At 45.3% G+C, this 23,310-nt stretch overlaps 1 protein-coding gene across 1 annotated transcript in view; it reads left to right on the top strand.

Moving 5' to 3' along the window:
* LOC135545140 (fibroblast growth factor 16) overlaps positions 1-18,597 on the top strand; it is a 23,801-nt gene extending 5,204 nt beyond the window's left edge. The window contains exons 2-3 of the mRNA XM_064972775.1: positions 7,337-7,440; positions 17,823-18,597. Of these exons, the coding sequence (XP_064828847.1) occupies positions 7,337-7,440; positions 17,823-18,068 (350 nt within the window). The 3' untranslated portion in view covers positions 18,069-18,597. The remainder of the gene's footprint in view (positions 1-7,336; positions 7,441-17,822) is intronic.
* The last annotated feature ends 4,713 nt before the right edge of the window (positions 18,598-23,310 follow it).

Raw genomic sequence — 23,310 nt, 5'->3', positions numbered from 1 at the left:
TGTGATTCACTTTTTTTCCCCATTTATATTTTCCAACTATACATTTGGGTGAGTTTTTTTTCTCGCCTCAGTAGCCTCGTTTCTCTGCCAAAAATAAAATGAAACCATGCAGTGTTCATCGAAATAAAAACACAATGTCAAATACAGGTAGCCTAGTCAAATAATGAACATCCAATCACATTAACCTTTACTCTCTCATGGAAATTCCACTAACGGTCCGTATGTAGCCAAACGTAGCTGCTGCTCATGTTGGTATCTGTACTGACGGCGCCAAAGCCATAACACGCCTGCAACAGTTGCTCCCGACGCCACCTGGGTCACTGCAGCATCCAGCTAGAGGCTCTTGGGTACACTGCAGCATCCACCTAGAGGTTCTTGGGTACACTGCAGCATCCACCTAAAGGCTCTTGGGTACACTGCAGCATCCACCAAGAGGCTCTTGGGTACACTGCAGCATCCACCTAGAGGCTCTTGGGTACACTGCTGCATCCACCTAGAGGCTCTTGGGTACACTGCAGCATCCACCTAGAGGTTCTTGGGTACACTGCAGCATCCACCAAGAGGCTCTTGGGTACACTGCAGCATCCACCTAGAGGCTCTTGGGTACACTGCAGCATCCACCAAGAGGCTCTTGGGTACACTGCAGCATCCACCTAGAGGCTCTTGGGTACACTGCAGCATCCACCATGAGGCTCTTGTGTACACTGCAGCATCCACCTAGAGGCTCTTGGGTAAACTGCAGTATCAACCTAGAGGCTCTTGGGTACACTGCAGCATCCACCGAGAGGCTCTTGGTACACTGCAGTATCAACCGAGAGGCTCTTGGGTACACTGCAGCATCCACCGAGAGGCTCTTGGGTACACTGCAGCATCCACCGAGAGGCTCTTGGGTAAACTGCAGCATCAACCTAGAGGCTCTTGGGTACACTGCAGCATCCACCGAGAGGCTCTTGGTACATTGCAGTATCAACCTAGAGGCTCTTGGGTACACTGCAGCATCCAACTAGAGGCTCTTGGGTACACTGCAGCATCCACCAAGAGGCTCTTGGGTACACTGCAGCATCCACCTAGAGGCTCTTGGGTACACTGCAGCATCTACCAAGAGGCTCTTGTGTACACTGCAGAATCCACCGAGAGGCTCTTGGTACACTGCAGTATCAACCTAGAGGCTCTTGGGTACACTGCAGCATCCACCAAGAGGCTCTTGTGTACACTGCAGAATCCACCGAGAGGCTCTTGGTACACTGCAGTATCAACCTAGAGGCTCTTGGGTACACTGCAGCATCCACCAAGAGGCTCTTGTGTACACTGCAGAATCCACCGAGAGGCTCTTGGTACACTGCAGTATCAACCTAGAGGCTCTTGGGTACACTGCAGCATCCACCGAGAGGCTCTTGGTACACTGCAGTATCAACCTAGAGGCTCTTGGTACACTGCAGTATCAACCTAGAGGCTCTTGGCTACACTGCAGCATCCACCTAGAGGCTCTTGGGTACACTGCAGCATCCACCTAGAGGCTCTTGGGTCCACTGCAGCATCCACCGAGAGGCTCTTGGGTCCACTGCAGCATCCACCGAGAGGCTCTTGGGTCCACTGCAGCATCCACCTAGAGGCTCTTGGGTACACTGCAGCATCCACCTAGAGGCTCTTGGGTACACTGCAGCACCCACAGAGAGGCTCTTGGGTCCACTGCAGCATCCACCTAGAGGCTCTTGCTGCCAAGGGAATGCCTGACAGCTTGAAAGACGTTTTGGACACTGCAGTGAAAATGGTTCACTTTGTTAAAGCAAAACCTCTGAGCTCTTCTGTATTTTCTGCACTATGCACTGATATGGGCAGCGACCATGTAACGCTTTTACAAAATACAGAAGAGCGCTGGTTATTAAGGGGCAAAGTATTGACACATTTTTGATGTGAGAGTGGATTCTCAGCCCTCACTAGCATGAAAACGAAATACAGGCCCAGACTGTGTGTGGACATTGATTTAAGACAGACTCTCCAATACAACCCAACATTGCAGAGTTATGTGCATCCTTTCAAGCACACCCTTCTCATTCACCTGCGGTGAGTTATTCACAATTTTAGATGAACAAATAGGGTTTTATATGTAAGATGGTTAAATAAAGAGCAACATTATTAATTATTATTATTATTATTTGTGCCCTGGTCCTACAGGAGCTCTTTTTCACTTCCCACGAGCCGGGTTGTGACAAAAACTCACACTCATTTTTATGTTTAATAAATGTATCGTATAGCGTGTGTGTAGCAGGCTTACAATGATGTAAAAAAACAACATTTGAGAGTGCGCTGACCCTGGTGCTAGAGGGGGTACAGCTGACCCTGGTGCTAGAGGGGGTACGCAGCTGGAGGTTGAACGTTTGAAGGGACTATAAAACGTTTGGGAACCACTGGCCTAGAGGATCAGAGACTAGGAGGCTGGCTGAGTCCCAAATGGCACCCTATGTGCCCTGGTCATTAATAGTGCACTACATTTGGAATACAGCCCACTCGTGTCCTGGCCAGGGGCGGATGGTAAACACGAACTAAGCACTAATAGCATCTGTATTCTGCTGTGGTGGCGTTTATCTACAGTTTCCATCCACTATTAGAAAACATCCCTGTTCAGGCTTCACCTCAGGTAGAGTCCAAATACTGTGGGAAAACATTCAATATGTTCTGTCTATGGGCTCTGGTCAAAAGTAGCACACTATAAAGGGAATTATAGGGTTCCATTTGGGATGCACTTCATGGAGAGAAACATCTAGAAGGAGTGGGACACACCTCATGGAGAGAAACATCTAGAAAGAGTGGGACACACCTCATGGAGAGAAACATCTAGAAAGAGTGGGACGCACCTCATGGAGAGAAACATCTAGAAAGAGTGGGACGCACCTCATGGAGAGAAACATCTAGAAGGAGTGGGACGCACCTCATGGAGAGAAACATCTAGAAGGAGTGGGACACACCTCATGGAGAGAAACATCTAGAAAGAGTGGGACGCACCTCATGGAGAGAAACATCTAGAAGGAGTGGGACGCACCTCATGGAGAGAAACATCTAGAAGGAGTGGGACGCACCTCATGGAGAGAAACATCTAGAAGGAGTGGGACGCACCTCATGGAGAGAAACATCTAGAAGGAGTGGGACGCACCTCATGGAGAGAAACATCTAGAAGGAGTGGGACGCACCTCATAGAGATGTCTCTGCTTCCTATCTCTGGTCAGAGATCAGCTGTCCCCAACCCAGTCCCAATCATTGACAACGTCCCCAATAGCACCGCAGAGTGAAGGAATAGTGCACTACTTTTGACCAGGACTCATAGCGCTCTGGTATAAAGTAGTGCACTAAATTGGGAAGAGGGTGCCATTTGGAGCGCAAGCCTTCAAAGTTCTCCTTTGAATATTTGCTTCTGGCCCCCCGAGTGGCGCAGTGCTTGAGGCGTCACTACAGCCCCGGGTTCAATCCCAGGCTGTGACCAGGAGACCCATGAGGAGGCGCACAATTGGCCCAGCGTCGTCCAGGTTAGAGGAGGGTTTGGCCAGCCGGGATTTCCTTGTCCCATTGCGCTCTAATGACTCTTTGTGGTGGGCCGGGTGCCTGCAAGCTGACTTCGGTCGCCAGTTTAATAGTGTGTCCTCTGACCCATTGGTACGGCTCGCTTCCGGGTAAGGGAGCAGTGTGTCAAGAAGCAGTGCGGCTTAGCAGGGACGTGTTTCCCGTATGGGAGTTGCAGCGATGGAACAAGACTAACTACCAATTGGATATCACGACATTGTGTAGTAAATGGGTAAAAGCACAAACATACAGTACCAGTCAAAAGTATTACAACACCTACTCATTCAAGGGTTTTTCCTTATTTTTCCTATTTTCTACATACATCAAAATGATGAAATAACACATATGGAATCATGTAGTAACCAAAAAAGTGTTAAACAAATCAAAATAGATTTTAGATTCTTCAAAGTAGCCACCCTTTGCCTTGATGACAGCTTTGCACACTCTTGGCATTCTCTCAACCAGCTTCACCTGGAATGCTTCTCCAACAGTCTTGAAGGAGTTCCCACATATGCTGAGCATTTGTTGGGATGGTGTATCACTGCAGAATGCTGTGGTAGCCATGCTGGTTAAGTGTGCCTTGAATTCTAAATAAATCACTGACAGTGTCACCAGCAAAGCACCATCACACCTCCTCCTCCATGCTTCATGGTGGGAACCACACATACGGAGATCATCCGTTCACCTCTGCGTCTTACAAAGACACGGCTGTTGGAACCAAAAACCTCACATTTGGACTCATCAGACCAAAGGACAGATTTTCACAGACCTAATGTCCATTGCTTGTGTTTCTTTGCCCAAGCAAGTCTCTTCTTATTGGTGTCCTTTAGTAATGGTTTCTTTGCAGCAATTCGACCATTAAGGCCTGATTCACACAGTCTCCTCTGAACAGTTGATGTTGAGATGTGTCTGTTACTTGAACTCTGAAGATAGTATTTGGGCTGCAATTTCTGAGGCTGGTAACTCTAATGAACTTATCCTCTGCAGCAGAGGTAACTCTGGGTCTTCCTTTCCTGTGGCAGTGCTCATGAGAGCAAGTTTCAACACAGCGCTTGATGGTTTTTGCGACTGCACTTGAAGAAACTTTCAAAGTTCTTGAAATGTTCCGGATGGACTGTCATTTCTCTTTGCTTATTTGAGCTGTTCTTGCCATAATATGGACTTGGTCTTTTACCAATTAGGGCTATCTTCTGTATACAACACCTACCTTGTCACAACACAACTGAATGACTCAAACGTATTAAGAAGGAAAGAAATTAGTCAAATTAACTTTTAAGAAGGCACACCTGTTAATTGAAATGCATTCCAGCTGACGACCTCATGAAGCTGGTTGAGAGAATGCCAAGAGTGTGCAAAGCTGTCATCAAGGGTGGCTATTTGAAGAATCTCAAATATAAAATATATATTTAGATTTGTTTGATACATTTTTGGTTACAAAAAAAAATGTTGATGCATAAAACAACGTAACCAAGAAGATCTTGACATCTAGCCACTTAGCTAGTTAGCAACACAATGCAGAGTCCTGTAGGTGTCAGTGTACTAATATAACGTCTAGCCACTTAGCTAGTTAGCAACACAATGCAGAGTCCTGTAGGTGTGTCAGTGTACTAATATAACATCTAGCCACTTAGCTAGTCAGCAACACAATGCAGACTCCTGTAGGTGTCAGTGTACTAATATAACATCTAGCCTCTTAGCTAGTTAGCAACACAATGCAGAGTCCTGTAGGTGTGTCTGTGTATTAATATAACGTCTAGCCACTTAGCTAATTAGCAACACAATGCAGAGTCCTGTAGGTGTGTCAGTGTACTAATATAACGTCTAGCCACTTAGCTAAGCAACACAATGCAGAGTCATGTAGGTGTGTCAGTGTACTAATATAACGTCTAGCCACTTAGCTAAGCAACACAATGCAGAGTCCTGTAGGTGTCAGTGTACTAATATAACGTCTAGCCACTTAGCTAGTTAGCAACACAATGCAGAGTCCTGTAGGTGTGTCAGTGTACTAATATAACATCTAGCCACTTAGCTAGTTAGCAACACAATGCAGAGTCCTGTAGGTGTGTCAGTGTACTAATATAACGTCTAGCCACTTAGCAACACAATGCAGAGTCCTGTAGGTGTGTCTGTGTATTAATATAACATCTAGCCACTTAGCTAATTAGCAACACAATGCAGAGTCCTGTAGGTGTGTCAGTGTACTAATATAACATCTAGCCTCTTAGCTAGTTAGCAACACAATGCAGAGTCCTGTAGGTGTGTCAGTGTACTAATATAACATCTAGCCACTTTGCATTGTGTTGCTAACTAGCTGAGTCCTGTAGGTGTGTCAGTGTACTAATATAACGTCTAGCCACTTAGCAACACAATGCAGAGTCCTGTAGGTGTGTCAGTGTACTAATATAACATCTAGCCACTTAGCTAGTTAGCAACACAATGCAGAGTCCTGTAGGTGTGTCAGTGTACTAATATAACATCTAGCCTCTTAGCTAGTTAGCAACACAATGCAGAGTCCTGTAGGTGTGTCAGTGTACTAATATAACATCTAGCCTCTTAGCTATAGCAAGCAACACAATGCAGAGTCCTGTAGGTGTGTCAGTGTACTAATATAACATCTAGCCACTTTGCATTGTGTTGCTAACTAGCTGAGTCCTGTAGGTGTGTCAGTGTACTAATATAACGTCTAGCCACTTAGCAACACAATGCAGAGTCCTGTAGGTGTCAGTGTATTAATATAACATCTAGCCACTTAGCTAGTTAGCAACACAATGCAGAGTCCTGTAGGTGTCAGTGTACTAATATAACATCTAGCCTCTTAGCTAGTTAGCAACACAATGCAGAGTCCTGTAGGTGTGTCAGTGTATTAATATAACAACCTGTAGGTATACATATTATAGTTACAGTATACTAATATAACCTATAGTTATACATATTATAGTTACAGTATAGTAATAGAACCTATAGTTATATATATTATAGTGACACCAATTAGCTTTTGGAGAAGTCATTAGCCTAGGGGTTCACATACATTCACAACCTACACTGTGAATGTTTAAATGACACATTCAATATAGACAAGAAAAATACAATAATTTGTGTGTTATTGGTTTAAGCAGACTGGGTTTGTCTGGTGTTGTGACTTAGATGAAGATCAGATCACATTTTATGACTAATTTATACAGAAATCCAGGTCAATCCAAAGGGTTCACATACTTGCCACTGTAGCTAGACTAATATAACTTAGTTGTACTTATATAACTTAGTTATCATTATATTTCTTATAATTAGTTATAATTATACAACTTAGTTATACTTCTATAACTTAATAAGCAGTGGCGTGCACTTATTTCTATTGGCAATCATCCCGTCTGTATTTCAAAATACCCCGCTATGTGGTGTAAACGGTATATCACCCAAACCTAGTATGTGTTGTCTGTCCAGGTATCCCAGAGTTCATCAGTCTGGCTGTAGGGCTGGTCTATATCTCTGACAGGTGTTGTCTGTCCAGGTATCCCAGAGTTCATCAGTCTGGCTGTAGGGCTGGTCTATATCTGACAGGTGTTGTCCGTCCAGGTATCCCAGAGTTCATCAGTCTGGCTGTAGGGCTGGTCTATACCTCTGACAGGTGTTGTCTGTCCAGGTATCCCAGAGTTCATCAGTCTGGCTGTAGGGCTGGTCTATATCTCTGACAGGTGTTGTCTGTCCAGGTATCCCAGAGTTCATCATTCTGGCTGTAGGGCTGGTCTATATCTCTGACAGGTGTTGTCTCTGTCCTCTCCAGGTATCCTAGAGTTCATCAGCCTGGCTGTAGGGCTGGTCAGTATTAGAGGAGTGGACGCAGGACTCTACCTGGGCATGAACGAAAGAGGAGAGCTCTATGGGTCGGTAAGTTAAACACTCCTTCTCTCCTCTACCCCCCTCTACACATTCCCCCTCTCCTCTCTCCTCTACTCCCTCCTCTCCTCTACCTCTACCTCTCTTCTCACCTCTCCTCTCCTTGACTCTCCTGTCCTCTATCCTCGTCTCTACCCCTCCTCTCCTCTACTCCCTCCTCTCCTTGACTCTCCTGTCCTCTACCCTCGTCTCTACCCCCCTCTCCTCTGCCCTCCTCTCCTCTCCACCCTCTTCTCCTCTATTCATTCAATCAATCATATTGATTTATAAAGCCCTTTTTACATCAGCTGATATCTCAAAGTGCTGTACAGAAACCCAGCCTAAAACCCCAAACAGCAAGCAATGCAGATGTAGAAGCCCAGTGGCTAGGAAAAACTCCCTAGAAATGCAGGAATTTAGGAAGAAACCTAGAAAGGAACCAGGCTATGTGGGGTGGCCAGTCCTCTTCTGGCTGTGCCAGGTGGAGATTATAACAGTATTTGGCCAAGATGTTCAAACGTTCATAGAAGACCAGCAGGGTCAAATAATAATAATCACAGTGATTGTAGAGGGTGCAACAGGTCAGTACCTTAGGAGTAAATGTCAGTTGGCTTTTCATAGCCGAGCATTCAGAAGTCGAGACAGCAGGTGTGGTAGAGACAGAGAGTCGAAAAAAGCAGGTCTGAGACAGGTAGCACGTCCGATGAACAGGTCAGGGTTCCATAGCCGCAGGCAGAACAGTTGAAACTGGAGCAGCAGCACAGCCAGGTGGACTGGGGACAGCAAGGAGTCATCATGCCAGGTAGTCCTGAGGCATGGTCCTTGGGCTCAGGTCCTCCGAGAGAGAGAGAGAGAGAGAGAAAGAGAGAATTAGTGAGAGCATACTTAAATTCACACAGGACACCGGATAAGACAGGAGAAGTACTCCAGATATAACAGACTGACCCTAGCACCCCGACACATAAACTACTGCAGCATAAATACTGGAGGTTGAGACAGGAGGGGTCAGGAGACACTGTGGCCCCATCCGATGATACCCCCAGACAGGGCCAACCAGGCAGGATATAACCCCACCCACTTTGCCAAAGCACAGCCCCCACACCACAAGAGGGATATCAACAGACCATGCGAGCCCTAGGGGGGCGTAAAACCGGACAGGAAGATCATGTCTGTGACGCACTCCTCCTAGGGACGAAATGGAAGAGCACCAGTAAGCCAGTGACTCTAAGAGGGGAACCGGCCAGGCAGAGACAGCAAGGGTGGTTCGTTGTTCCAGAGCCTTTCCGTTCACCTTTACACTCCTGGGCCAGACTACACTCAATCATATAGAGATATAGAGATGAGTCTTCAGTAAAGACTTAAAGGTTGAGACAGAGTCTGCGTCTCTCACATGGGTAGGCAGACCATTCCATAAAAATGGAGCTCTGTAGGAGAAAGCCCTGCCTCCAGCTGTTTGCTTAGAAATTCTAGGGACAATAAGGAGGCCTGCGTCTTGTGACCATAGTGTACATACACTGCTCAAAAAAATAAAGGGAACACTTAAACAACACAATGTAACTCCAAGTCAATCACACTTCTGTGAAATCAAACTGTCCACTTAGGAAGCAACACTGATTGACAATAAATTTCACATGCTGTTGTGCAAATGGAATAGACAACAGGTGGAAATTATAGACAATTAGCAAGACACCCCCAATAAAGGAGTGGTTCTGCAGGTGATAACCACAGACCACTTCTCAGTTCCTATGCTTCCTCGCTGATGTTTTGGTCACTTTTGAATGCTGGCGGTGCTTTCACTCTAGTGGTAGCATACGACGGAGTCTACAACCCACACAAGTGGCTCAGGTAGTGCAGCTCATCCAGGATGACACATCAATGCGAGCTGTGGCAAGAAGGTTTGCTGTGTCTGTCAGCGTAGTGTCCAGAGCATGGAGGCGCTACCAGGAGACAGGCCAGTACATCAGGAGACGTGGAGGAGGCCGTAGGAGGGCAATAATCCATCAGCAGGACCGCTACCTCCGCCTTTGTGCAAGGAGGAGCAGGAGGAGCACTGCCAGAGCCCTGCAAAATGACCTCCAGCAGGCCACAAATGTGCACGTGTCTGCTCAAATGGTCAGAAACAGACTCCATGAGGGTGGTATGAGGGCACGACGTCCACAGGTTGGGGTTGTGCTTACAGCCCAACACCGTGCAGGACGTTTGGCATTTACCAGAGAACACCAAGATTGGCAAATTCGCCACTGGCGCCCTGTGCTCTTCACAGATGAAAGCAGGTTCACACTGAGCACGTGACAGACGTGACAGAGTCTGGAGACGCCGTGGAGAACGTTCTGCTGCCTGCAACATCCTCCAGCATGACCGGTTTGGCGGTGGGTCAGTCATGGTGTGGGGTGACATTTCTTTGGGGGGCTGCACAGCCCTCCATGTGCTCGCCAGAGGTAGCCTGACTGCCATTAGGTACCGAGATGAGATCCTCAGACCCCTTGTGAGACCATATGCTGATGCGGTTGGCCCTGGGTTCCTCCTAATGCAAGACAATGCTAGACTTCATGTGGCTGGAGTGTGTCAGCAGTTCCTGCAAGAGGAAGGCATTGATGCTATGGACTGGCCCGCCCGTTCCCCAGACCTGAATCCAATTGAGCACATCTGGGACATCATGTCTCGCTCCATCCACCAACACCACGTTGCACCACAGACTGTCCAGGAGTTGGTGGATGCTTTAGTCCAGGTCTGGGAGGAGATCCCTCAGGAGACCATCCACCACGTCATCAGGAGCATGCCCAGGCATTGTAGGGAGGTCGTACAGGCACGTGGAGACCACACACTACTGAGCCTCATTTGGACTTGTTTTAAGGACATTACATCAAAGTTGGATCAGCCTGTAGTGTGGTTTGCCACTTTAATTTTGAGTGTGACTCCAAATCCAGACCTCCATGGGTTGATAAATTTGATTTCCATTGATCATTTTTGTGTGATTTTGTTGTCAGCACATTCAACTATGTCAAGAAAAAATTATTTAATAAGAATATTTCATTCATTCAGATCTAGGATGTGTTATTTTAGTGTTCCCTTGTGTTAACGAGAGAATCACTGACATGATGTCAGCTGGTCCTTTTGTGGCAGGGCTGAAATGCAGTGGAAATGTTTTTTGGGGATTCAGTTCATTTGCATGGCAAAGAGGGACTTTGCAATTCATTGCAATTCATTTGATCACTCTTCATAATATTCTGGACTATATGCAAATTGCCATCATACAAACTAAGGCAGCAGATTTTGTAAAAATGTATATTTGTGTCATTCTCAACTTTTGGCCACGACTGTACAGTATGTGACTGTCTGATATACCTACAGTATGTGACTGTCTGATATACCTACAGTATGTGACTGTCTGATATACCTACAGTATGTGACTGTGACTGTCTGAAATACCTACAGTATGTGACTGTCTGATATACCTACAGTATGTGACTGTCTGATATACCTACAGTATGTGACTGTCTGATATATATACAGTATGTGACTGTCTGATATACCTACAGTATGTGACTGTCTGATATATCTACAGTATGTGACTGTCTGATATACCTACAGTATGTGACTGTCTGATATACCTACAGTACGTGACTGTCTGATATACCTACAGTATGTGACTGTCTGATATACCTACAGTATGTGACTGTCTGATATACATACAGTATGTGACTGTCGTGTATAAGAGGTCATACAATACGGTTTGTAGTGATTCATATGTTGTTGATGTTATGAATATTTGTTGGTCTGTGGTGTGTACTGAGGAGCAACCAGACGCTGCTGGTCTGTGGTGTGTACTGAGGAGCAACCAGACGCTGCTGGTCTGTGGTGTGTGACGAGGAGCAACCAGACGCTGCTGGTCTGTGGTGTGTGACGAGGAGCAACCAGACGCTGCTGGTCTGTGGTGTGTGACGAGGAGCAACCAGACGCTGCTGGTCCGTGGTGTGTGACGAGGAGCAACCAGACGCTGCTGGTCTGTGGTGTGTGACGAGGAGCAACCAGACGCTGCTGGTCTGTGGTGTGTGACGAGGAGCAACCAGACGCTGCTGGTCTGTGGTGTGTGACGAGGAGCAACCAGACGCTGCTGGTCCGTGGTGTGTGACGAGGAGCAACCAGACGCTGCTGGTCTGTGGTGTGTGACGAGGAGCAACCAGACGCTGCTGGTCTGTGGTGTGTGACGAGGAGCAACCAGACGCTGCTGTTCTGTGGTGTGTGACGAGGAGCAACCAGACGCTGCTGGTCTGTGGTGTGTGACGAGGAGCAACCAGACGCTGCTGATCCGTGGTGTGTGGCGAGGAGCAACCAGACGCTGCTGATCTGTGGTGTGTGGCGAGGAGCAACCAGACGCTGCTGGTCCGTGGTGTGTGACGATCTAAGCCTAGTAGAAAGTATGTGCCACAGGTCTGGAGGGAAGATAAAGTCATTCCGCTTCCGGAAAAAAAAGTGTGTTTGACCGGATACAGTGCTATTTTACAGTAAACAAATTGACAACAGACTTTCAGCATGCTTACAGGGAAGGACATTTGAGTAAAGCCAGAGTTTCTATGAATGCGGATGACTCAACACTATATAAGTCAGCTACCACAGCGACTGAAATGACTGCAACGCTTAACAAATAGCTGCAGTTCGTTTCAGAATGGATGGCAAGGAATAAGTTACAGTGCCTTGCGAAAGTATTCGGCCCCCTTGAACTTTGCGACCTTTTGCCACATTTCAGGCTTCAAACATAAATATATAAAACTGTATTTTTTTGTGAAGAATCAACAACAAGTGGGACACAATCATGAAGTGGAACGACATTTATTGGATATTTCAAACTTTTTTAACAAATCAAAAACTGAAAAATTGGGCGTGCAAAATTATTCAGCCCCTTTACTTTCAGTGCAGCGAACTCTCTCCAGAAGTTCAGTGAGGATCTCTGAATGATCCAATGTTGACCTAAAAGACTAATGATGATAAATACAATCCACCTGTGTGTAATCAAGTCTCCGTATAAATGCACCTGCACTGTGATAGTCTCAGAGGTCCGTTAAAAGCGCAGAGAGCATCATGAAGAACAAGGAACACACCAGGCAGGTCCGAGATACTGTTGTGAAGAAGTTTAAAGCCGGATTTGGATACAAAAAGATTTCCCAAGCTTTAAACATCCCAAGGAGCACTGTGCAAGCGATAATATTGAAATGGAAGGAGTATCAGACCACTGCAAATCTACCAAGACCTGGCCGTCCCTCTAAACTTTCAGCTCATACAAGGAGAAGACTAAACAGAGATGCAGCCAAGAGGCCCATGATCACTCTAGATGAACTGCAGAGATCTACAGCTGAGGTGGGAGACTCTGTCCATAGGACAACAATCAGTCGTATATTGCACAAATCTGGCCTTTATGGAAGTGGCAGGAAGAAAGCCATTTCTTAAAGATATCCATAAAAAGTGTCGTTTAAAGTTTGCCACAAGCCAACTGGGAGACACACCAAACATGTGGAAGAAGGTGCTCTGGTCAGATGAAACCAAAATTGAACTTTTTGGCAACAATGCAAAACGTTATGTTTGGCGTAAAAGCAACACAGCTCATCACGATGAACACACCATCCCCATTGTCAAACATGGTGGTGGCAGCATCATGGTTTGGGCCTTCTTTTCTTCAGCAGGGACAGGGAAGATGGTTAAAATTGATGGGAAGATGGATGGAACCAAATACAGGACCATTCTGGAAGAAAACATGGAGTCTGCAAAAGACCTGAGACTGGGACGGAGATTTGTCTTCCAACAAGACAATGATCCAAAACATAAAGCAAAATCTACAATGGAATGGTTCAAAAATAAACATATCCGGGTGTTAGAATAGCCAGGTGTTAGAATCCAATTGAGAATCTGTGGAAAGAACTGAAAACTGCTGTTCACAAATGCTCTCCATCCAACCTCACTGAGCTCGAACTGTTTTGCAAGGAGGAATGGGAAAAAATTTCAGTCTCTCGATGTGCAAAACTGATAGAGACATACCCCAAAAGGTCGCAAAGTTCACGGGGGCTGAATACTTTCGCAAGGCACTGTAGTCCTAAATATTTCTAAAACTAAAAGCATTGTATTTGGGACATATCGTTCACTAAACCCTAAACCTCAACTAAACCTTGTAATAAATATTGTGGAAATTGACCAAGTTGATGTGACTAACTGCTTGGAGTAACTCGTGATTGTAAACTGTCATGGTCAAAACCTGTTGATACTATTGTCTCAGAACAGGGCAGCTCGGCCTTGGATGTACACGGAGAGGTAACATTAATGCATCTAAATCTCTCCTGGCTCAAAGTAGAGGAGAAATTGACTTCATCACTACTTGTTTTTGTAAGAAGTGTTGACATGCTGAAGGTACCAAGTTTAAAATACTAGCACACAGCTCGGAGACCCATGCAGACCCCACCAGAGGTCTCTTCACACTTTTTTTCACATTTTATTACATTACAGTCTTAATTCTAAATTATAATTATTTTTAAATTATGTACTCAATCTGCACACAATTACCCCATAATGACAAAGCAAAAACACAAATAAAAAAACGGAAATATCACATGAATATTCAGACACTTTACTTAGTACTTGTTGAAGCATCTTTGGCAGCGATTACAGCCTCGTGTCTTCTTGGGAATGATGCTACAAGCTTGGCAGACCTGCGGCAGGGTAGCCTAGTGGTTAGAGCGTTGGACTAGTAACACGAAAGGTTGCAAGTTCAAACCCCTGAGCTGACAAGGTACAAATCTGTCGTTCTGCTCTGAACAGGCAGTTAACCCACTGTTCCTAGGCCGTCATTGAAAATAAGAATTTGTTCTTAACTGACTTGCCTAGTAAAATTAAAATAAAAAAATAAATAAAATTTGGGGAGCTTCTCCAAATTCTTCTCTCAGGTTCCAGCTGGGCCACTCAAGGACATTCGGAGACTTGTCCCGAAGCCACTCTTGCGTTGTCTTGGCTGTGTGCTTAGGGTCGTTGTCCTGTTGGAGGGTGAACCTTCGCCTCAGTCTGAGGTCCTGAATGCTCTGGAGCAGATTTTCATCAAGGATCTCTCTGTACTTTGCTCCGTTCATCTTTCCCTCTGCTGACTAGTCTCCCTGCCGCTGAAAAACGCCACCACCATGCTTCACCGTAGGAATGGTGCCAGGTTTCCTCCAGACGTGACGCTTGGCAATCAGGCAGAAGATAATCTTGTTTCTCATGGCCTGAGTCCTTCAGGTGTCTCCTCTGCTCCTGAGTTGGTGTCCTGGTTGCTCTTCTCTGTCGGCTCCTTGAGTTTCAGAGGCTCTAATGGTCTTCGCTTTCTTTCCTTGAAGAAGGTTAAGTTACACGGTCAGGCTACACTGCTAGCTTTTTTAAAGTGGAACTGACAGCATTTTTAACTACTTTGCAGATATGAAACAAACACACAATCATATCAGTCAAAGAGATCAAATTCCTAGTTTATGCTACAAAACCAACTTTATACATTTTTAAAAATAGGTTCCATTTGACTCAACGTTCCATAATGTACAGTATGACATTGTTGTCAGAATAGATGGATGCAGCTCAATGCATGAATAATATAATTCACCAATACATTACTTGGTAGTCCGAATAATATTGCTATCAGGTTATAAATCCCAGCTGGCCTGGTACATTGTTTGCTGTCTCCATTCGTGATGCACTGTTTAAGTTTCAATGACTCAATATTCTGGACAAAAACGGACCAAAGTAACTAAGGCTGCGAATGTCAATACAATCAAACTAGCAAGGGCAATGATCACAAGTCAGTCATAATGTTGCTAATAGGCTAGCGTATCTATTTATGTAGCAAGCTAAAAACACAGAGCCGAACGTTAGCTAGCTAGCTGCTAGGAGGAGATCATGCCATTGGAGGAGGACCCTAACGTTAACTAGCTAGCTGCTAGGAGGAGATCATGCCATTGGAGGAGGACCCTAACGTTAACTAGCTAGCTGCTAGGAGGAGATCATGCCATTGGAGGAGGACCCTAACGTTAACTAGCTAGCTGCTAGGAGGAGATCATGCCATTGGAGGACTGGATGGCTTTTCCCCCTCATATCGTTTTTCCGTTTGCTAGAGATGCAGGTGGTCATTCGATTAGCTAGAAAGAACTTGAACGACTTATCCATTTATCATATCTATTTCATTTGCAAATTCTGGCCATCGAATCCAATTTCAGAACACGCTCGTCTGAGTGCCAGACCATAGAACTGCTTTATTGATGAACGTGCTGAATATGACCTGGTGTCAGTAAATGTAGGCAGAAAAAGTCATAGTTAATCCAGAATGTTCTAGATAACATGTAAACATCCTAACCAGCTCTGCTACGATGAGTAAAATGGTCAGAGTGAGGTGTCCTCTCATTTGTGTGTGGAAGTAGCTAGCAAGTCAACTTTAGCCAGTTAGCTTTGGTGCTTGGTTGCAGGTAAGCTGCAGAAAGACGAGTAGGCTACAATTCCCCATCGTTTATCAGTACAATTTTGACAGCCATCTTGCTGAAACTGTTTGAGAGGGTTTATCTAATGTTCCTTCATTTGATTTAAGCTCATCTTGCTCTGGCTAGCATTAGTTGTTATCCTTGTTGTTGTTGATGTGCGTAACTGAGGGAGAGAGAGCCTACCTTTCCATGGTTGTTCGACCAATAGGACTGTCAAGTTCCCAAATGTAAGAGGACTCCCGTGGCGTTTACATATTAGCAGAAATCCATTCAGGTGCATTTTATGGCTTTTGGCAAATGTGTTCTAATGATCTAAAGTTGTGCTGTTGTTACTGCCTGTAAACACACAGTCCAGTTCAAAGTGAATGATGACAGGCCCTACTGCCTGTAAACACACAGTCCAGTTCAAAGTGAATGATGGCAGGCCCTATTGCCTGTAAACACACAGTCCAGTTCATAGTGAATGATGGCAGGCCCTACTGCCTGTAAACACACAGTCCAGTTCAAAGTGAATGATGACAGGCCCTACTTCCTGTAAACACACAGTCCAGTTTATAGTGAATGATGGCAGGCCCTACTGCCTGTAAACACACAGTCCAGTTCAAAGTGAATGATGGCAGGCCTGTGTGGCAAATGGCTTGTTTGTATAAAGGCCTAGTGTAGCATTCTTCTTACAAAACCACATGACCTTTGTTTTGGAGGTGTTCCGAACAAGGTTAAGCGCAGAGAAAGCTTGTTGGACACAGCTTTATTGTAGAGCATTTAACACAATATCCGGGGAGCGGCCAGCTGAGTATAAGACTGTATCATCTGCATATGAATGGTTGAGAGTTTCCTACTGCCTGAGCTATGTTGTTGATGTAAATTGAGAAAGAGCGTGGGGCCTAGGATCGAGCCTTGGGGTACTCCCTTGTTGACGGGCAGTGGCTGAGACAGCAGATTTTATGACTTTATACACTGACCATAGAGAGGTAGTTAGCAAACCAGGCCATAGACCCCTCAGAGACACCAATACTCCTTAGCCGGCCAATAACATCACACTACCCTCCCCTATGACCAATAACAACACACTACCCTCCCCCGTGACCAATAACAACACACTACCCTCCCCCGTGACCAATAACAACACACTACCCTCCCCTGTGACCAATAACAACACACTACCCTCCCCTGTGACCAATAACAACACACTACCCTCCCCTGTGACCAATAACAACACACTACCCTCCCCCTTCTCTCTCCCTTAGTCCCCCTTCTTACCTTTTCTCTCCCTTAGTCCCCCTTCTTACCTTTTCTCTCCCTTAGTCCCCCTTCTTACCTTCTCTCTCCCTTCTTACCTTCTCTCTCCCTTCTTACCTTCTCTCTCCCTTAGTCCTCCTTCTTACCTTCTCTCTCCCTTAGTCCCCCTTCTTACCTTCTCTCTCCTTAAGTACCCCTTCTTACCTTCTCTCTCCCTTAGTCCCCCTTCTTACCTTCTCTCTCCCTTCTTACCTTCTCTCTCCCTTAGTACCCCTGCTGACCTTCTCTCTCCCTTAGTCCCCCTTCTTACCTTCTCTCTACCTTAGTACCCCTTCTGACCTTCTCTCCCTTAGTACCCCTTCTGACCTTCTCTCTCCCTTCGTACCCCTTCTGACCTTCTCTCTCCCTTAGTCCTCCTTCTGACCTTCTCTCTCCCTTAGTCCTCCTTCTGACCTTCTCTCTCCCTTAGTCCCCCTTCTTATCTTCTCTCTCCCTTAGTACCCCTGTCTTACCTTCTTTGTTGTTGATTATTGTGTAGCAAATTTGTTGCTGTGAAGTTTGCTCCTCAAACTGTTGGCAAAATGTGAATTAAATATAAATGAACTAATCCATAAATTCTATCCTAATGAAGCTACTGTATGGACACCACACTCAACCATCTCTCCCTCTCTTCCGCAGAAGAAGTTAACAGCGGAGTGCGTGTTCAGAGAGCAGTTTGAGGAGAATTGGTACAACACATACGCCTCTACGCTCTACAAACACACCGACACCGGACGCTTCTACTACGTAGCGCTCAACAAGGACGGCTCGCCACGGGAGGGGGGGAGGACGAAGAAACACCAGAAACTAACGCACTTCCTGCCTCGGCCTGTGGAGATAGAGAAGATCCCCCAGGCTTACAGAGATCTGTTCCAATACAGGTGACCAGGGCTGAGCCTGGGAGAGAGCAATGAGGAGGAGGAAAGGGAGGAGAGAGGTAGATGTTTGGCACTAAGGACAGGATTCAGTACTCCCACTGACCTCGCTCGCCTGTCTCCAGCCCCCAACAAAGGTGTTTATGTATTGTCCTTCCAGCCCTCCCAAAATCCCTCCTGTTCCTCCGAGGACCAACGACCAGAGAGATAAACATAGCTTGTGTTGCTGGACATTAACTTTCTAAAAGGGCTGTTTGACCTCAGAGGGGTCAGAGCAGAGCAGTGGAAACGCTCTTCTCTCCAGCCACTGAGGAGGAGGAGGGGAGGGGTGGTCCTACTACAGTTAGGTGTCATTAGGCCCATAAGACCTCACCCTGGAGGAGAGCACAGAGTCGAGCGGAGGAGATAATCTCTTCACTAAACGGATAGGAGAGAGAGATGGAGGGAGAGAGACTGGACTGGCGTCAGGCCTGTATGACTGCCTAACCCACCCTGGGATAACCGCAGGTTAAAACCACCTGAACCATTAACCACCTGAAGAAGACAAAGACTTTTCCTGATGAGAACCACTTTTATACATAACAAGATAATTAACCAGCATTCACTGCAAATATAAAAAGGGGTTGGGGTTAGTCCTCATCAGTTCGAGTAGGGGGTCTGAGGACTAGTAATGAACAAATCATGGAAAGTTGATCAGACTAGCTGAGATGACCGGTTGACACTACTCTAGCCAAGCCATTCACCACAGCAACCAGAGAACTCCAGGGAGTGAGGGAGGGATTGACCAATGGAAGTTGAGAGAATGTCAGAATGTTCTAAAGCAACGTATAGAGAACTCATCTTCTGACTAGTCATTGTGATGTCAGTGTTCTAAATCAATGTGTAGAGAACTCATCTTCTGACTAGTCATTGTGATGTCAGTGTTCTAAATCAACGTGTAGAGAACTCATCTTCTGACTAGTCATTGTGATGTCAGTGTTCTAAATCAACGTGTAGAGAACTCATCTTCTGACTAGTCATTGTGATGTCAGTGTTCTAAATCAACGTGTAGAGAACTCATCTTCTGACTAGTCATTGTGATGTCAGTGTTCTAAATCAACGTGTAGAGAACTCATCTTCTGACTAGTCATTGTGATGTCAGTGTTCTAAATCAACGTGTAGAGAACTCATCTTCTGACTAGTCATTGTGATGTCAGTGTTCTAAATCAATGTGTAGAGAACTCATCTTCTGACTAGTCATTGTGATGTCTGAGTGTTCTAAAGCAACGTGTAGAGAGAACTCATCTTCTGACTAGTCACTGTGATGTCAGGGCTGAGCTGGGACAGAGAGAGAGAGAGTACACTACTACCTAGTATGTATAGTATACCTAATATGTGATGGAGACAGATTGGCCATGAGGGAGTATCCAGGTGAAACAGGGTTGGCAGAACTTGGCACATAAGTGATATGATCAATGTAAAGAGATGTGATAAGCTGAGATACATGTAAAACTTATTGAATGTGTGATAAATGTAAAACATTAATACAGTAGGACAGTCAAGGACATGGATGGTGCAGCGAGATTGCAGTTCAATGAAATACCTATGACAATGAATGAGAAATCATGAAAATAATAGGCTTGTATTGAGACAAACTAAAGATATTTCCAAACATTAAGGAACAGACAAAGAGAAAAAATCTGATAATGTAAGACTTGGGAATATGAAAGAGCACTTACTATTTGCCTCTACATGGTCAAATTGACTGCCCCCCTAGCAGGCCAACCAAACAGCCTTCTCCTCTCTGATACAGACTATCCTCACACTCATAATAGTAGCAGATGTTGTGGCATCAAGAAAGACTAGAAGATGCTACTACAGTGAGGTTACACTACCAGACTAGAGAGGTTACACTACAGTGAGGTTACACTACAGTGAGGTTACACTACCAGACTACAGTGAGGTTACACTACCAGACTAGGGAGGTTACACTACAGTGAGGTTACACCACTAGACTACAGTGAGGTTACACTACCAGACTACAGTGAGGTGACAATACCAGACTACAGTGAGGTTACACTACAGTGAGGTGACAATACCAGACTACAGTGAGGTTACACTACCAGACTACAGTGAGGTTACACTACAGTGAGGTTACACTACCAGGCTACAGTGAGGTGACACTACCAGACTAGGGAGGTTGCACTACCAGACTACAGTGAGATTACACTACCAGACTACAGTGAGATTACACTACCAGACTACAGTGAGATTACACTACCAGACTACAGTGAGGTTACACTACCAGACTACAGTGAGGTTACACTACAATGAGGTTACACTACAGTGAGGTTACACTACTAGACTACAGTGAGTTTACACTACCAGACTACAGTGATGTTACACTACCAGACTACAGTGATGTTACACTACCAGGCGACAGTGAGTTTACACTACCAGACTAGGGAGGTTACACTACCAGACTACAGTGAGGTTACACTACCATACTACAGTGAGGTTACACTACTAGACAACAGTGAGATTACACTACCAGACTACAGTGATGTTACACTACCAGACTACAGTGAGGTTACACTACTAGACTACAGTGAGTTTACACTACCAGACTAGGGAGGTTACACTACCAGACTAGGGAGGTTACACTACCAGACTACAGTGAGATTACACTACCAGACTACAGTGAGATTACACTACCAGACTACAGTGAGATTACACTACAGTGAGGTTACACTACAGTGAGATTACACTACCAGACCACAGTGAGGTTACACTACCAGACTACAGTGAGGTTACACTACCAGACTACAGTGAGGTTACACTACCAGACTACAGTGAGGTTACACTACCAGACTGCAGTGAGGTTAAAGTACCAGACTACAGTGAGGTTACACGACAGTGAAATTACCCTACCAGACTACAGTGAGGTTACACTACAGTGAGTTACACTACTAGACTACAGTGAGGTTACACTACTAGACTACAGTGAGGTTACACTACTAGACTACAGTGAGGTTACATTACCAGACTACATTGAGTTTACACTACCAGACTAGGGAGGTTACACTACCAGACGAGGGAGGTTGCACTACAGTGAGGTTACACTACCAGACTACAGTGAGATGACACTACCAGACTACAGTGAGATTACATTACCATACTACTGTGAGATTACACTACAGTGAGGTAACACTACCAGACTACAGTGATGTTACACTACTAGACTACAGTGAGGTTACACTACAGTGAGGTTACACTACCAGACTACAGTGAGGTTACACTACTGGACAACAGTGAGGTTACACTACTAGACAACAGTGAGGTTACACTACTAGACAACAGTGAGGTTACACTACTAGACAACAGTGAGGTTACACTACTAGACTACAGTGAGGTTACACTACTAGACTACAGTGAGGTTACACTACAGTGAGGTTACACTACCAGACTACAGTGAGGTTACACAACAGTGAGATTACACTACCAGACTACAGTGAGTTTACACTACCAGACTAGGGAGAATACACTACCAGACGAGGGAGGTTACACTACAGTGAGGTTACACTACCAGACTACAGTGATGTTACACTACCAGACTACAGTGAGGTTACACTACCAGACTACGGTGAGGTTACACTACCAGACTACGGTGAGGTTACACTACCAGACCACAGTGAGGTTACACTACTAGACTACAGTGAGGTTACACTACTAGACTACAGTGAGGTTACACTACTGGACAACAGCGAGGTTACACTACTAGACAACAGTGAGGTTACACTACTAGACTACAGTGAGGTTACACTACTAGACTACAGTGAGGTTACACTACAGTGAGGTTACACTACCAGACTACATTGAGGTTACACAACAGTGAGATTACACTACCAGACTACAGTGAGTTTACACTACCAGACTAGGGAGAATACACTACCAGACGAGGGAGGTTACACTACAGTGAGGTTACACTACTAGACTACAGTGAGATGACACTACCAGACTACAGTGATGTTACACTACCAGAATACAGTGATGTTACACTACCAGACTACAGTGAGGTTACACTACCAGACTACGGTGAGGTTACACTACCAGACCACAGTGAGGTTACACTACCAGACTACAGTGAGGTTACACTACCAGACTACAGTGAGGTTACACTACCAGACTACAGTGACTACAGTGAGGTTACACTACCAGACTACAGTGATGTTACACTACCAGAATACAGTGATGTTACACTACTAGACTACAGTGAGATGACACTACCAGACTACAGTGATGTTACACTACCAGAATACAGTGATGTTACACTACCAGACTACAGTGAGGTTACACTACCAGACTACGGTGAGGTTACACTACCAGACCACAGTGAGGTTACACTACCAGACTACAGTGAGGTTACACTACCAGACTACAGTGAGGTTACACTACCAGACTACAGTGACTACAGTGAGGTTACACTACCAGACTACAGTGAGGTTACACTACCAGACTACAGTGGAGTCAATCACCACCTTCCGGAGACACCTGAAACCCCACCTCTTCAAGGAATACCTAGGATAGGATAAAGCAATCCTTCTCACCCCCCCCCTTAAATGATTTAGATGCACTATTGTAAAGTGGCTGTTCCACTGATGTCAGAAGGTGAATTCACCAATTTGTAAGTCGCTCTGCGTCTGCTAAATGACTTAAATGTAAATGTAATGTAGGTTACACTACCAGACTAGGTAGGTTACACTACTAGACTACAGTGAGATTACACTTCCAGACGACAGTGAGGTTACACTACCAGACTACAGTGAGGTTACACTACAGGGAGGTTACACTACTAGACTACAGTGAGGTTACACTACCACACTACGGTGAGGTTACCCTACCACACTACGGTGAGGTTACCCTACCAGACTACGGTGAGGTTACCCTACCAGACTACAGTGAGGTTACACTACCAGACTACAGTGAGGTTACACTACCAGACTACAGTGAGGTTACACTACTAGACTACAGTGAGGTTACACTACTAGACTACAGTGAGGTTACACTACAGTGAGATTACACTACTAGACTACAGTGAGGTTACACTACAGTGAGGTTACACTACCAGACTACAGTGAGGTTACACTATAGTGAGATTACACTACTAGACTACAGTGAGGTTACACTACCAGACTACAGTGAGTTTACACTACCAAACAACAGTGAGGTTACACTACAATGAGATTACACCACCAGTCTACAGTGAATTTACA

The sequence above is a fragment of the Oncorhynchus masou genome, chromosome 9 (assembly GCF_036934945.1).
Source record: "Oncorhynchus masou masou isolate Uvic2021 chromosome 9, UVic_Omas_1.1, whole genome shotgun sequence".
Lineage (NCBI taxonomy): Eukaryota > Metazoa > Chordata > Actinopteri > Salmoniformes > Salmonidae > Oncorhynchus > Oncorhynchus masou.
The sequence above is the reverse complement of the archived record's forward strand: the minus strand, read 5'-3'. Positions and strand labels throughout refer to the sequence as shown.